Here is a 14,976-nt window from a genome sequence, read left to right as displayed (position 1 = left end):
TGTAGTGGTATCTCGTTGTTTTAATTTGTACTTCTCTGATGATGTATGATTGGAAGCATATTTTCATATGCATATTTGTAATCCACCTATCTTCTTTGTTGAAGTACCTATTTAGGTCTTTGGCTCATTTTTAATTGAGTTGGTTTTTTATTGTTGAGTTTTAAGAGTTCTTTGTATATTTTGGATAATAGTTTAAATTTGTCTTTTGCAAATATTTTCTCCCAATCTGTCGATTATCTTTGCCTTCTCTTGACATTGTCTTTTACAGAGGAGTTTTTAATTTTAATGGAGTCCAGCTTATCTTTTGATATTGTATCTAAAAAGTCAATGACAAACTCAAGGTCATCTAGATTTTCTCCTATGATATCTTCAGTGAGTTTTATAGTTTTGCATTTTACATTTAGATCTGTGATCCATTCTGAGTTAATTTTTGTGAAGAGTGTAAGGTCTGTGTCTAGATTCATTCTTTTGCATGTGGATGTCCTGTTGTTCCAGCACCATTTGTTGAAAGACTATCTCTGCTCCATTGTTTTGCTTTTGCTCTTTTGTCAAGGAGCAGTTGATTATATTTATGTGGGTCTATTTCTGGGCTATCTGTTCTGTCTCATTGATCTATTTGTCTATTCTTTTACCAATACCACACTGTCTTGATTACTGTAGCTTTATAGTAAATATTGACATTGGGTAGCATCAGTCCTCCAACTTTGTTCTTCCCCTTCAATATTATGTTGGTTATTCTTGGTCTTTTGTCTCTCTGTATAAACTATAAAATCAATTTGTCAACATCCACAAAATAACTTGCCAGAATTTTGACTGGGATTGCATTGAATCTATAGGAAATTGATTTTTAAGTACTATTTAAATACTATTTACAGTACCTCTAAAATTTAAATATATATATATATAAAACTAAATAAGTAAATATATATTTACATATATATGTAAATAAGCCTAACAAAACATGCACAGGATCTGTTGACTGACAACTACCAAGCACTGATGAAAGAAATTAAAGAAGCCCTAAATACATGGAATGACATATCATGTTCATGAATTGGAAGATGCCATGTAGTTAGTATATTAATTCTCATTAATCTATTCATTTAATGCAATACCAATCAAAATCCCAGAAAGAGTGTTTGTAGATACAGACGAGTAGATTCTAGTTTTTATATGGACTCAAAGAAACTAGAATAACAGAAGCATTTTTTAAAAACTTGTAAAATATATTAAAAAATATATATAAAGATATTTTAAAAATATTTAATATATATATATAAAATATAAAAGAAATAGAAGATATAAAGAAGAACCAGTGGAATTTGAGAAATTAAAAAAATACAATAATCATTATTAAAATATCAATGGATGGCCCAATAAAAAAATGAAGAGGACAGAGGGAAGAATTCGTGAACTTGATAGAACAATATCAGTTATCCTATATGAACATCAGAGAGAAAATAGACAGGAAAATAGGACTATTACCAAAGATCTAACATCAGAATCCCAGAAGGAGAGTGTAAAGAGTGAGGCTGAGAAAGTACTCAGAGAAATAATGTCTGAAAATTTCCTGAGTTTGGCTAAAGACATAGTAGATTCCAGAAGCTGACTGAATTCCAAATAGGATAAACCCAGAGAAATACATGCAAGACACAATGTAGTAAAACTTCTGGAAACTAAAGGCAAAAATGAAATTTAAAAAAATAATAATGAAAGCAGCCAGAGAGAAACAACATATTAAATGCACATTGCTAAATGAAAGAAGCCAATCTGAAAAAAGCTGTATGATTCCAACTATCTGACAGTGGAAAAAGCAAAACTATGAAGATAGTAGAAAGATCGGTGGTTTCCAGGATTTCAGGTGGAGGGAGGAAGGGAAGAATCAGTGGAGCACAGGAATTGTTAAGACAGTGAAAGTGCACTTATATGATACTGTCGTGATAGATACATGTCATTGTCCATTTGTCATTTATCCAGTTGTACATCTGTAAAATGTATAATCCAAAATGTGAACCTTAATGATAGACTTTAGTTAATAATAATGGCTCATAACTGTAACAAAATATACCACACTTTTGGTGTTGGTACATAAATTGTTAATAATGGAAGTTGTTAATAATGGAAGAAACTGGGACAGGGGCGCGGGTGGGGTGGGTGGTGGTGAGACAAGTAAGTAAAAACTTTGTATTTGCCACTAAATTTTTCTGTGAATGTAAAACTACCCCCAAATAAAGTCCATTAATTTTTTCTAAAGATTTTATTTTTAAGAGGCACCTGGGTGGCTCATTCAGTTAAGCATCTGCCTTTGGCTCAGGTCATGATCCCAGGGTCCTGGCCACATTGGGCTCCTTGCTCAGCAGGGAGCCTGCTTCTCTCTCTCTCCCTCTGCCCCTCCCCCTGCTTGTGCTCTCTCTCTCTCTCTCTCTGTCAAATAAATAAATAAAATCCTAAAAAAAAAAGATTTTATTTTTAAATAATCTCTACACCCAATGTGCAGCTCGAACCTACAACCCTGAGATCAAGAGTTGCGTGCTCTACTGACTGAGCCAGCCAGGTATCCCTAAAGCCCACTAATTTTTTAAGTGATTTTTAAATCAAAACAGTCGCAAAATCTCTAAGAGAACTTGTCTGCAGTATACTTAGGATAGCTACAGTAAGTTCTCTACAAGAAAGGAAATGAAGGAAGCAAATGGGAAGAGTGAAAATATGGGTAAATAGGATCCTGTGTTTTTTTTTTTAGAAACCTTTCAAAGGGTGTCCCTCCCTTTTCCCCCTCCAAAAAAGGAGAAAAACGATCATCAATGGCAAAGGGCAGCTGGAGAAGCTTCACGCTCAGGAAGGGACACTGTCTCCTTCTTGTGGTTTCGAGTACTCTACACATTCAGAGAAACTTCTCTAGTAACAAACTATAGAAATGATCCCTGAAAGTATAGTCTTGATAGATTTTCTAAATTATGTTAGATGGTTGAAGCAAACATCATAACACTAATATCCCTCAGTGCATAGAGAGAAATATGTAGCACAATTATATTACAAATGGGGAAGAGTAAAATGATGTAAAGGGAGGTGAAGTTGACACACTTCATTTGATCAGATAAAACGTTGTTGACACAATATAGTAGTAAATTATGTATCCATAATGAAATCACTTAAATGAAATGGACCAATTTCTCCAAAAGTACAAACTACCACAACTCACCCAATATGACATAAGTAATTTGAATAGCCTGATAACTATTAAAGAAATCAAATTTATAATTTAAAAACTCCCAGAAAGAAATCTCCAGAATAGCTTTATTGAAAACTTATAGCAAATGTTTAAAAAATAATTATCAATAATTCTCTATAATTTTTTTTTACAAAATAAAAGAGAATACTTCCCAACACATTCTATAAAGCCAGTATTACTCTGATGGCAAACTCAGACAAGCACAGTACACACATGAAAATACTACTGAGCAACATTCTGGGCTAATGTGGATACAAAAGTCTAAGGGTAAATTAGCAAATAGAATTCCACAGTATATACAAAGCATATACATTATGAGTGTTGTGTTTACTTCAGGAAAGTAAAGGTGATCCAATATTTGAAAATCAATCAATGTTATCTATCATATTAACAGGCTAACAGAAAGCTCATGAGATAATACATTAATGCAGAAGAAGCATTTGACAGAACTTAACATCCATTTGTGATAAAAACTCTCCACAACCTAGTGAGACACTTCCTCAAATTGATAAAGAGCATCTACAAAAATCCTACAGCTACCATCATAATTAATGGTGAAAGATTGAATTGTTTTCCCTTAATATGAGTACAAGAGATGTCCATTCTTATCAGATAGTAGTAGAAGTTCTTGCCAGGGCAGTAGGGCAAGAAAAGGAAAGAAAAGTCATACAGATTAGGAAGGAAGCTATTTTCAGATGACATGATCATAGAATATTCCAAGGAATCTGCACACACACACACACACACACAAACGTCCTAGAAATTAATGAGCTTAGCAAGTTCTCAAGTTACAAGATCAGCATACAAAAATCAATTGTACTTCAACAATACTAGCAACAAATACATGTAAATTGAAGTTAAAAGTATAGTACCATCTACAATTGCTAAAAAAAAAAATACTTAGGTGTAAATCTCACAAAACACATCCAAGACTTGTGTGCTCAAAATCACAAAATGCTGTTGAGAAGAGTCCAAGAATATCTGAATAAGTGGAGAGGCATACTGAGTTCATGAATTGGAAGACTCAGCATAGGAAAGATGCCAATTCTCTCTAGATTAAATACAGGTTTAATGCCACTTCTCTCAGAATACTAGTACTGTAAGGCTTTGTTATAGATATAAACAATATTATTCTAAAATTTATATGGGAAGAGGATATATGGATATTGATTCACAGATGATATGATCATATCTGAAGAAAGAAAAGCTCCATTTGTAATAGCATGGAAAAGAAAAAAAAAATGCTTAGGAATAAACTTAACCATGGAGGCAAACAACTTGTTTACTGTAAACTGCAAAACATTGGTGAAGGAAATCCAGAGGACACCAATAAATGGAATAACATCCCATATTCATGTATTAGAAGAATTAATATTGTTAAGATGTCCATATAACCCAAAATGATCCACAGATTCAGTGCAATTCTTATCAAAATCTCAGAGACACTTTTTTGCAGAAATAGGAAAATGTATCCCAAGATGCATATAGACTCTCAAGGGATCCAAATAGCCCAAACAGTATTGAAAAGAAGAACAGAGTTGGGGGTCTCACACTTAGAAAGCTAAGTGTGATACTGACATCGGACAGTCATATACACCAATGGAATGCCCAGAAATTAACTCACTTATATGATCAACTGATTTTCAACAAGGGTGCCAAGACCATTCAGTAAGAAAAGGATGGTACAGATGGGGTTGGGAAAACAGGACAGCTGCATGCAAAAGAATGAGGACCACTTTCTTACACCATACACAAAAATAAATTCAAGATGGATTAAAGACCTAAATGGGAGACCTGAAACCATAAAAATCCTAAAAGAAAATATAGGCAGTAATCTCTTGGACATCACCCTTTGCAACATATTTATGAACATGTCTCCTCAGGGAAGAGAAACAAAGCAAGCATAAACTATTGGGACTACACCAAAATTTTAGAAAACTTGCACAACAGAGGTAACTATCAACAAAATGAAAAGGCAGCCTCCTGAATGGGAGAAGATTTTTGCAAATGCTATATCCAGTAAGGGTTAGTATCCAAAATATATAAAGAACTCATGCAACTCAACACCAAAAAGCCAAATAATCTGATTTTAAAATGGGCAGAGGACCTGAATAGACATTTTTTTTCCAAAGAAGACACACAAATGGCCAACAGACACATGAAAAGATGCTCAACATCACTCATTGTCAGGGAAATGCAAGTCAAAAACACAATGAGATACCACCTCACACCTGTCAGAATGGCTATTATCAAAAACACAAGAAATAAGTGTGGACAAGGATGTGGAGAGAAGTGAACTCTGATCCACTGTTGGTGGGAATGCAAACCGGTGCAGCCACTGCGGAAAACAATACGGAGTTTTCTCCAAAATTTAAAAATAGAAATACCATATGATCCAGTAATTCCACTGCTGGGTATTTACCCAAAGAAAATGAAAACACTGATTTGAAAAGGTACACGCACTCCTATGTTTATTGCAGCATTATTTATGACAGCCAAGATATGGAAGCAACACAAGTATCCAACAATAAATGAATGGATAAAGAAGATGTGAATATGTGTATATATATGTATACATATATATAACAAATTATTATTCAGCCATAAAAAATGAGATCTTGTCACTTCCAGCAACATGGATAGACCTAGAGAGTTTTATGTTAAATGAAATAAGACAGAGAAGGATAAATACCATATGACTTCACTCATATATGGAATCTAAAAAACAAAATGAACAAACAAAAAAACAGAAATGGACTAATAAATACAGAGACCAAACTGGTGGTTGCCAGAGGGGATCAAGAAATACAAACTTCCAGTTATATGCAACTAATGAATCATTGAACACTACATCAAAAACTAATGATGTACTATATGTTGGCTAATTGAATTTAAATTAAAAAAATAATAAAAAATAAAAACTTCCACTTATAAATAACTCATGGAGAGGAAAAAGTATGGCATAGGGAATATAGTCAGTAATTATGTAATAATGTATGTTGATCATATAAGTTAGGGTTAATTCAGTGCAATTCTTATCAAAATCTCAGAGACTTTTTTTTGCAGAAATAGGAAAATTTATCCCAAGATGCATATAGACTCTCAAGGGATCCAAATAGCCCAAACAGTATTGAAAAGAAGAACAGAGTTGGGGGTCTCACACTTAGAAAGCATTACATTTAGGGCGGTGAGCGTTGAGTAATGTATAGAATTGTTGAATCACTATGTTGTACACCTGAAACTAATAAAACATTATATGCCAACTATACTACAATAATAAAAAAAGAAAAAACAATGTACATATCTTAATTTAAAAATATTTTATCTCTAAAAAGTGCCATCATCTGAGCTTTCAGCGAGTCATAGTCACTGATCACAGATCACGTAACAAATACAATAATAATGAAAAAGTTGAAATATTGCAAGAATTATCAGCATGTGACACAGAGATAAGAAGTGAGCAGATGCTATTGGAAAAATGGCACCAAGAGCCTGTTTGACACGGGCTTGCCACAAAAACCTTCAATTTGTAAAAAACGCAGTATCTGTGAAGTACAATACAGCAAAGCACAGTGAAATGGAATTTACCTGTACAAATTATCAGGGAAATAATAGACAAGTCAGTCCATGGGATTGGACAGCTATCATGCTGGCAATAGTTGATTTGTATTTTCTAGCAAGCAAAGATCTAATTTCCCAAATGTGAAAAGCAAAACCTTAAAATCTTTTTGGAACTTTTGGGATAGAAGGATAGGATAGAAATGGATTTCTCAGAAAACACTAAAAAAGTGCAAGCAATAAAAGAAAGGACTGATGAATTTTACAGTGTTAAAACCATAACTTAAAAACCTCTGTGTGACAAAATGAAAGCAATAATTAGATACCACTTTATACCCATCAGAATTACAAAATTTCAAATGTCTAGTGTCAGTGTTGACATGGATATAAGGAAATGAGAATTTTTACATGCTGCTAAGTAGGAGTAGAAGTCGATTCTCAAAAACTCTCTGCTCCAGGCAGAAGAGTGTGCACATGCAGGGTACCCTGGAATGTGGATGCAGAGCCCACGTGGGGTGAGGATGGGCTATCTGCAGAGATGAACCCTATAATGTTGGACTGGAATTAGTTATTTATGTGTGCACGAACTCAGTTTTGGTAGATAGATAGATAGATAGATAGATAGATAGATAGATAGATAGATAGATTTGGGGGCACCTGGGTGTCCAGGTCCAGCCAGTTAAATGGCCAACTCTTGATTTCAGCTCTGGCCATGATCTCGGGGTAATGAGATTGAGCCCCTCGTAGGGCTCTGTGCCCTGCGGGGAGTCTGTTTGGGATTCTTTGTCTCCCTCTGCCCCTCCCCGCGCTCATGCTCACTCAGGCACGCGCACACTCTCTCTCTCTTTAAAATAAATAAATCTTAAAAAAAAGATTTCTACATTTAGACTGATGTACAAATTTTCTGTAGTAAAAGGGCCTGGAATAGTGATATTCTAGTAGCAGTGGGCACACCTAACACTTAGAGCGAGACTTCTGAATACCATTCTCCATCAAAAGCAATCAGTGTTCCTTGGAGAAATGGCTGAATGCAGGGCTGGGGCAATACCGTATGGATGAGTTGATGCGTCTTGTTCTGCCAGATAGAAAGAAGGTCCTCAGTGAACGTCAGATGGACACAGTACCAAAGGGCTCACACAGACCACATCTGCGACCGTATGGACATCAGAATAAATAATGACACGAATGGATTGTAAGCCATTGAATAAAATAAGAAACCATGAGTCCATAGAGATATAAATAAATGGAAAGTTTGGTGAGCAATAGGGTACTTAAATGGTTTCAAAGTACCTCTCTACAAAATACTTATCAATTACCAAGGAAAAGAGAGGCCTGGAAAATCCCACCTTAGTGCAGTGGTCAAAGCAAACATCCCTCCTGGTGGGATAGAGTGAGAAAACCACAACATCCCTTCTGGGGTATTCTGGCCAATAAGGCGTAAGCTGCATAAAGCCACGACGAAACTTTTTTTTTTTTTTTTTAAATGAGGAGCATTCTACTCGACATTGGCCTGTGGCTTTTGAGAGTCTCAAGGTCACAAAATCAAACAAAGACTAAGAAATTGTTGCAGATGGGAAGAGACTGAAGAGAGATGACAAGCACATGCAAAGCAGGATTTTGACCAGGATCCTTTTGTTGTGAGGGGCGCCACGGGGACAACCCGTGAAACCTGAATGGGGCCTTAGGGTCAGATGGTAGGAATGCGCCACCATCAGGCACAATGCTTGTACTGTGGGGGTATATATATATATGCAGGAGAATATTCTTTTTTTTTTTAACTTCTTTATTTTTTTATTTGAATTCAGTTAATCAACATATAGTGTATTATTATTTTCAGAGGTAGAGTTCAGTGATTCGTCAATCTTATATAACACCCAGTGCTCATTCCATCCCGTGCCCGCCTTAATGCCCATCCCCCAGTCACCCCATCCCTTCATCCTTTCCCTTCCAGCAACCCGCAGTTTGTTTCCTATGATTAAGAGTCTCTATGGTATGTGTAGGAGAATATTCTTAATTGTAAGAAATACACGCTGACATATTTGAGGTGATAGAAAATCAGATAGCAGCCTTCAGTAGTCTAGGAAAAATAAATTCATATGTACCTGCAAAGTTCCCATAAAATCTATAACTATTCCCCAAAAATTAAAGCACTGTTGCCAAAATTTTACATTGAAAATACGCATATATGTGAAAATAACAAACTCTCCCATATGTATACAGACCCCCAGTGAATGCCTGAAACCACAGATAGTAACAAATCCTATATATATAAACTATATTTTTCCTATTCATACATACCTTTGAAAAAGTTTACTTTATAAATTAGGAACAGTAAGAGATTACAACAATAACTAATAACAAAATTGAACAATTTTAACAATATACTGTAATAAAAGTTACGTGAATGTGGTCGATCTCTCTCTCTCTCCCCGCCCCAAAACATCTTGTCCTGTCCTCACCCTTCTTCTTGTGATGATGCGAGATGATAAAATGTCCCTGTGATGAGATGAAGCGAGGTGAATGCTGTGGACACTGGGACCTGGTGTTAGGGGACTGTTGACCTTCTGAGCAGGTGTCAGGTGGAGGGTCATCTGCTTCTGGACCCTGGTTGACTGCAGATGACTGAAATCACGGACTGGGGGGAGGGGACTACCGTAGAAGCAGCAGGAACCAACAGGCTCGTTATAATGGAGAAATTGCGGTAGTGAGAAATGGAATCAACCCAAATGTGCATCAAAAGGAGCCCTGTCCTGTAAGTCTAAGTGTATTGATACACTGGAATACCACCCAGCAGTCGGAATGAATGAAGTAGCTCAGCATGGCTAGTTGTGCAATAATAGGGAGACTCTTTGTGTGAGTGTTTTAAGCCAGCGAAGCAGTCCCCCCACTTGAAGGACATGTGCACATGTACAAGAAGGTGGCAGGAAGAATGCACACATCTGCTAGTGATGTCCTGTAGCCTCCCAGGAGGGAGGAGAGTGCAGTTCACGCGTCCCGTGCTTTCCAGTTCATCTAATTTCTCTTATCTAACACAAAAATTGTGTACAACAAAAATTGAGCCCTGTTTTGCTAAATTTGTGAGCAGTAGGTATATCAATAGGTGTATGGATTCATGATAGATTATTCCTCTATGACGGAAATACTTTATCATTAAACTTTTAAAACAGTAAGATAAAATTGTTATCAAAATTTCAGAGAATCTGAGCAGAATTTGCAGATAACGTCTGGCCTGGCTGCAAGGCACACCGAAGCTTTCCCCACTAAACTATACACCCCCCCCCACAACTTGTAGCCCAGCCCCCAGATTCCAAAGCAGGCAGGAAGCAATCCCTGCCCGGATTAATGGATTAATCGGGGTGAAGGAGATGCAGAGCGGGAGGGGAGCGGCATTTCTGAACAGGGAGCGTGTGAGCTGAGAGACACCAAACCCCTCGACTTCTGGAGGAAAGATTTTCTTTGGCAGCGACTCACAGTCTCTGAGTAACATGAAGGAAGGGCCAATGAAGCATTGCTTTACGTACCATTGTACAGAAGAGAAGAAACTATCTCAGACCTTAATAAGCATCGTCACAAATGTATTTTATAGCTTACTAATTATACATAACCCCAGACTTGGCGTTACAATATACTATGTCCCTGCCCTATCCTGACTCCTGAAACGTTCAGAGTGGACACAGTGATGAAGCCTGTTCTTCCAGACCCAGTAGAAGCTTTGTCATTTGTTGCTGACTTTCGGGAATAGTGTTCTCATCCGAGTTTCAAGTCTCCCAGTGTACCAGTTAACCTTAATACCCTCTAAGGGGCTGTGCCAGCCACACAGTGTATTTGACTAGGAGAGAAATGCCGCTCTCTTTCTGATTGGGGTTCGTTCCCCCTTTGTTTTGTTGCACGTGCAGAGTTTGGGAGCAAAGCTACCCCAGGGAGGCACCTTAACTGGGTCAGCTTCGTCTCCACTGTGAGAGGACGGAGATGTGGACCCAGAACTGATGTAAAACTTGATCTTGAGGTTCTGTTCAAATATGTTCTCAACTGGATCTGTCTAGAAAAAAAAAAAATCCGGAGCTCATTGTTTAGAATTCACAGTTCTTAATGTCAGTCATGAACATTACAGTATTTCTCAGTAACAAACTATAATTTTAGTATTTTTGTTAGAAGTATTTCAACGTACGAGGCTGCCGTAGTGAGCAGCCTGCTCCACCGCATCCTTCTGTTCTGCTGCCACGTGCTGGCACGGGCCGGGGGCGCTCGGGTCGTGATCCCAGGCTCCTGGGATCGAGCCCCGCGTCGGGCTCCCTGCTCCGCCGGGAGTTTGCCTCTCCTCAGCCCCTCCCCTGCTCATGCTTACTTATTCTCGCTCTCTCTCAAATAAATAAGTAAAACCTAGGAAGGAAGGGAGGGAGGGAGGGAGGGAGCAAGGAAAGTGCTAAGATGTCAAAAGAAGAGTGGATTCCATCCAGAGTGGGTAGTAGAGAAATGAACTAGAAACTAAAGAGAAATCTGTCTGTGGGAGTCCTTAACGAAGGTATGCCAATTTGGTATATTGATTATTTTGAATTAAAGTTACTTGAGAAACAGTCCAGTGCAAGAAGGACACTCTGACCCTCCTTTGTCTTCCTGAAAACAGGTGATAAATCTCCCCTGTGAAAGGTGCCCTCCCTGTACCAGGAGGAGGGAAGACATTCTTATCACCAGAGGTGGGATATTTGAGGCCAGGAAGGCTGTGTAAACAAACCTCGTCTTAACTAGCCCACAGCTTCCTAGTTACTTCTTCAGCACTCACTGCCCGCAGCCCCAACCCCTTTATCGTGTCAAGTCTCCACATACGATTTGTTTCTTTGTCTAAAAGGCGTAAGAGCTTCCTGCTCTGGTCACTTCTTGTCTTGTGGAGACTCTCGCATACAAGTGAACATTCAGTTAAAACTGGTATGTTTTTGTTTTGTTAATTTCTTATGTCAGTTTAATTCTCAGGCCCAGCCAGAGACCCAGAGAGAGGAGGGGAGAATTGTTCCTCCCCTACACTGCGTCAGGCATTAAGTGAAATACAAACCCCTGCTTATTTAGCAACACAGAAACACGGGCACTCAACGCCAACACCGTTCATGTTAAGAAATTTTTAAAATTGAGTTTGGAAGATCATATAATACATAATACATACATGTAATACATACATAATACATATAATACATAATACATAGTGATTTCCAAAGTTATAAAATATCTTAAAATGCAGAGGCAGCTCCAGGATTTCTGTATAGGAGGGGATCGGTGCAAAGACAAGGGGGAGCCTTCTTGGGGTTGCATGCACACAGTGTTTTGTATGATACTAGAGAAGAAAAACAGTGTGTTTTGCTATTTTCGTACACTTAATATTTAATGTTGTTAAAAAGAAACAATATGGGGCGCCTGGGTGGCTCAGTCGTTAAGCGTCTGCCTTCGGCTCAGGTCATGATCCCGGAGTCCTGGGATCGAGCCCCGCGTCCGGCTCACTGCTTGGCAGGAAGCCTGCTTCTCTCCCTCTCCCACTCCCCCTGCTTGTGTTCCCATTCTCGCTGTGTCTCTGTCAAATAAATAAAAAAAAAAAAAAAAAAAGAAACAATATACTCAAAATGGAGTCACTTACGTTAAGCCCCACCAAGACTTCACACCTAATCTAAGTGCTGTTTCAGCCTCTCCCAGCACTGGAACTGTGAGCCAATCAGTCTGGAATTTCCTCACCACACTGTTGATGCCCTTCCTCCTCGGGGAAGGTGACCTCCCTGAGACCATCCTTTCTTTCCTTTGCTAATAACATCCTTTTCCCACCTGTTTCTGCCTGTGAAAGCCTTCCGTTTGTATTACTCATCAGAGCTCCCTTCTGTTTGTTAGATGAGATGCAGCCCGATTCGTAAGTTGTTGAATGAAGCCCATTAGATCTTTAAATTTACTCAGTTGAATTTCTGTTGTTTAATAATACATACAAAATTATGCTCGTGGTGGTTGTGGTGGTGATGGCATCTGTAACTGGGGATTTAGGGGTTCTGGGGGAGCTGGGAGACATTATAGAAAGGCTTACACGGCCTGAGCAGCCCTTAGTCTCGGAGCCTTCACTGATGGAAAAAAAAAAAAAACAAAACCTAAGGCTTTGTCTGAGCACGTTCTTGGGCCAACAGAACAAACTCTTCAGAGAGTCAGGCCAGATAATTAGAAGCAGAAATAATTGATGATGTGCAAAGCAAAAATCTCTGCTTAGTAAATTACTTCCTGGACTTGTTATCAGTTCAAGGCAGCATCCAAAACATGGCTTAAATCCCCGAATGCCCTGTTTTTGTTTTTTTTCTCTCAAGTTGGAGACAGCACCTTTGATCGTTAATTCATGTGACCCTTTTTGTGAAATAGGACACACTGTTCACGTAATATTTGATTGGTGCTTTTCTGGTGTGGAGAGTTTAAAAGTCCGCTTTTGGATTGATTCCTGTTCATTAATTCCATGTTCTCTGTGGCTAATATTTAAGAAATCAGCAAGGTTCCCAACAAAGTCCTTAAGCCTAATGCTAAAGGTTGGAACTCAAAACCCGGCAAGCCTGCCTGTCACTTACTGCTGATAGACGTGTTCCCTGGTAGGGCCCGGTGCCTTGCGCTCCTTCAGCGGTCATCACAGTGCCCGTCACTCACCGGAAACTCAGGCCCTCCCACCTCACTCGCTGTGGTCCCTTCACTCCACCCTCCCGACCTCCGATCACAGCCGCAGGGGGTCACACTCCTCTACCTCACCAGCTATTCCGTTGACATTGGTCCTCTCCCTCTTTGTTCAGTAAACTGTTTTTCAGTGTGAGATGTAGCAAATACAGGGAAAAGGGCCTACGCCATATAACGTTAATTATTGTAATGCTGTAATGCGCACAACCTGGAATGTACCACCTACATCCAAAACTGGGACACTGGTGGCACCCAGGAGCCCCTCCTGTGTCCCCGTCACAGCCTCCTTCCTCCCTAAAGGAAACCATCTTGGGTACAATAGTCACCTCTTTGCATTTGTTTAGGACTTTACCACATTAAGTATGCATCCCTAAACACTACTACGGTGTAAGCAACTGCCATGAAACGTCTGATGGTAATTTAAATGCTTGACATTCAGCTTTTGATTGCGGAGGCATCCATTTCAAAAGACATCCATCCTGAATAAACATTCTTCCAGATGCATCACACAGCTGCCCGCCAAACAGCCAGAGAAGGAATTAGGCTGTCCCCACTGGTTAGGGTCAGGGTTTCTCGCTCAGAAAGCCCTGGGTAACCTAGACACCTGACCACTTGAGGGGCCCCGCTTCCCCCTTCGCACATCCTAATTCCTAGGCTTATGCTTTAAATTTGCCAATAAAACGTGGCCCTGGGCATGCTGTGTATTCTCCAGGACTGTCCGTGATAAATCTCAGTTCCTCAGAGTTCCCTGAAGGTTGTTGTTGAAATGAGTCTTGCAATCATAATAAGAACCACAAGGCCAGTCCAACCACAACACTGGCTGTGGGAAATGTCTGCGGGGCGCTCTGCTAGTGATAGAGGCCCAGCTGAGTGCCCCCAGCCAGCCTAGCAGAGAGCATCCCTGCTCATAGGCTGACCCAGACACAGCTAGAGTTCCATTTTGTTCCCTGTGTGTTCTCCTGCGTGCCTGGCTTTTTTCACTCAACGCTGTGGGTTTTTCTTTTTAATTTAATTTAATTTAATTTAAATTCAATTAATTAACATATAGTGTATTATTAGTTTCCGAGGTAGAGTCCAGTGATTCATCAGTTGTATATAACACCCAGTGCTCTTTCCATCATGTGCCCTCCTTAATGCCCATCCCCCAGGGACCCCGTCCCTCAACATTGTGTTGATGAGATTCATCCATGGGGTTGTGTATCGCTGTGGCTTATTCATCTTTATTGCTATGTGGTATTTCATTATATGAATACACTACAATCCCTTTGTTCACTCCCCAGTTGATGAACATTTGGGTTTGTTCCCATTTCAGCTGTTAAGAACATTCGTAGATGTATTTCCTGGCATAGATGTGCAAGATTGCTCCAGTGTATAGTACGGTACATGCCGTCCTCATTACGCCAAATACTCCCAGTGCTTGCCGCGCCTCTGCGGTCACTGTGTCGTGCTGTCTCAGGAGGTCTAGAACTTTTAGTATTTTTATTGTCTATTTGGATTTCCTCTTTTATGAATTG

At 39.1% G+C, this 14,976-nt stretch overlaps 1 protein-coding gene and 1 pseudogene across 1 annotated transcript in view; both read right to left on the bottom strand.

The window, feature by feature from the left end:
• The window catches only part of LOC144380133 (serine/threonine-protein kinase MRCK alpha-like), a 48,074-nt gene that overhangs the window by 17,889 nt on the left and 15,209 nt on the right, over positions 1 to 14,976 (bottom strand). Inside the window, 1 exon segment of the mRNA XM_078062186.1 lies at positions 10,716 to 10,826. Within this exon segment, the coding sequence (XP_077918312.1) occupies positions 10,716 to 10,826 (111 nt within the window).
• Positions 2,743 to 2,937, bottom strand: LOC118535980 (small nucleolar RNA U3; annotated as a pseudogene).

Source organism: Halichoerus grypus, chromosome 14 (assembly GCF_964656455.1).
Source record: "Halichoerus grypus chromosome 14, mHalGry1.hap1.1, whole genome shotgun sequence".
NCBI classification, from domain to species: domain Eukaryota; kingdom Metazoa; phylum Chordata; class Mammalia; order Carnivora; family Phocidae; genus Halichoerus; species Halichoerus grypus.
This window is presented reverse-complemented; position numbering and strand designations above follow the sequence as displayed.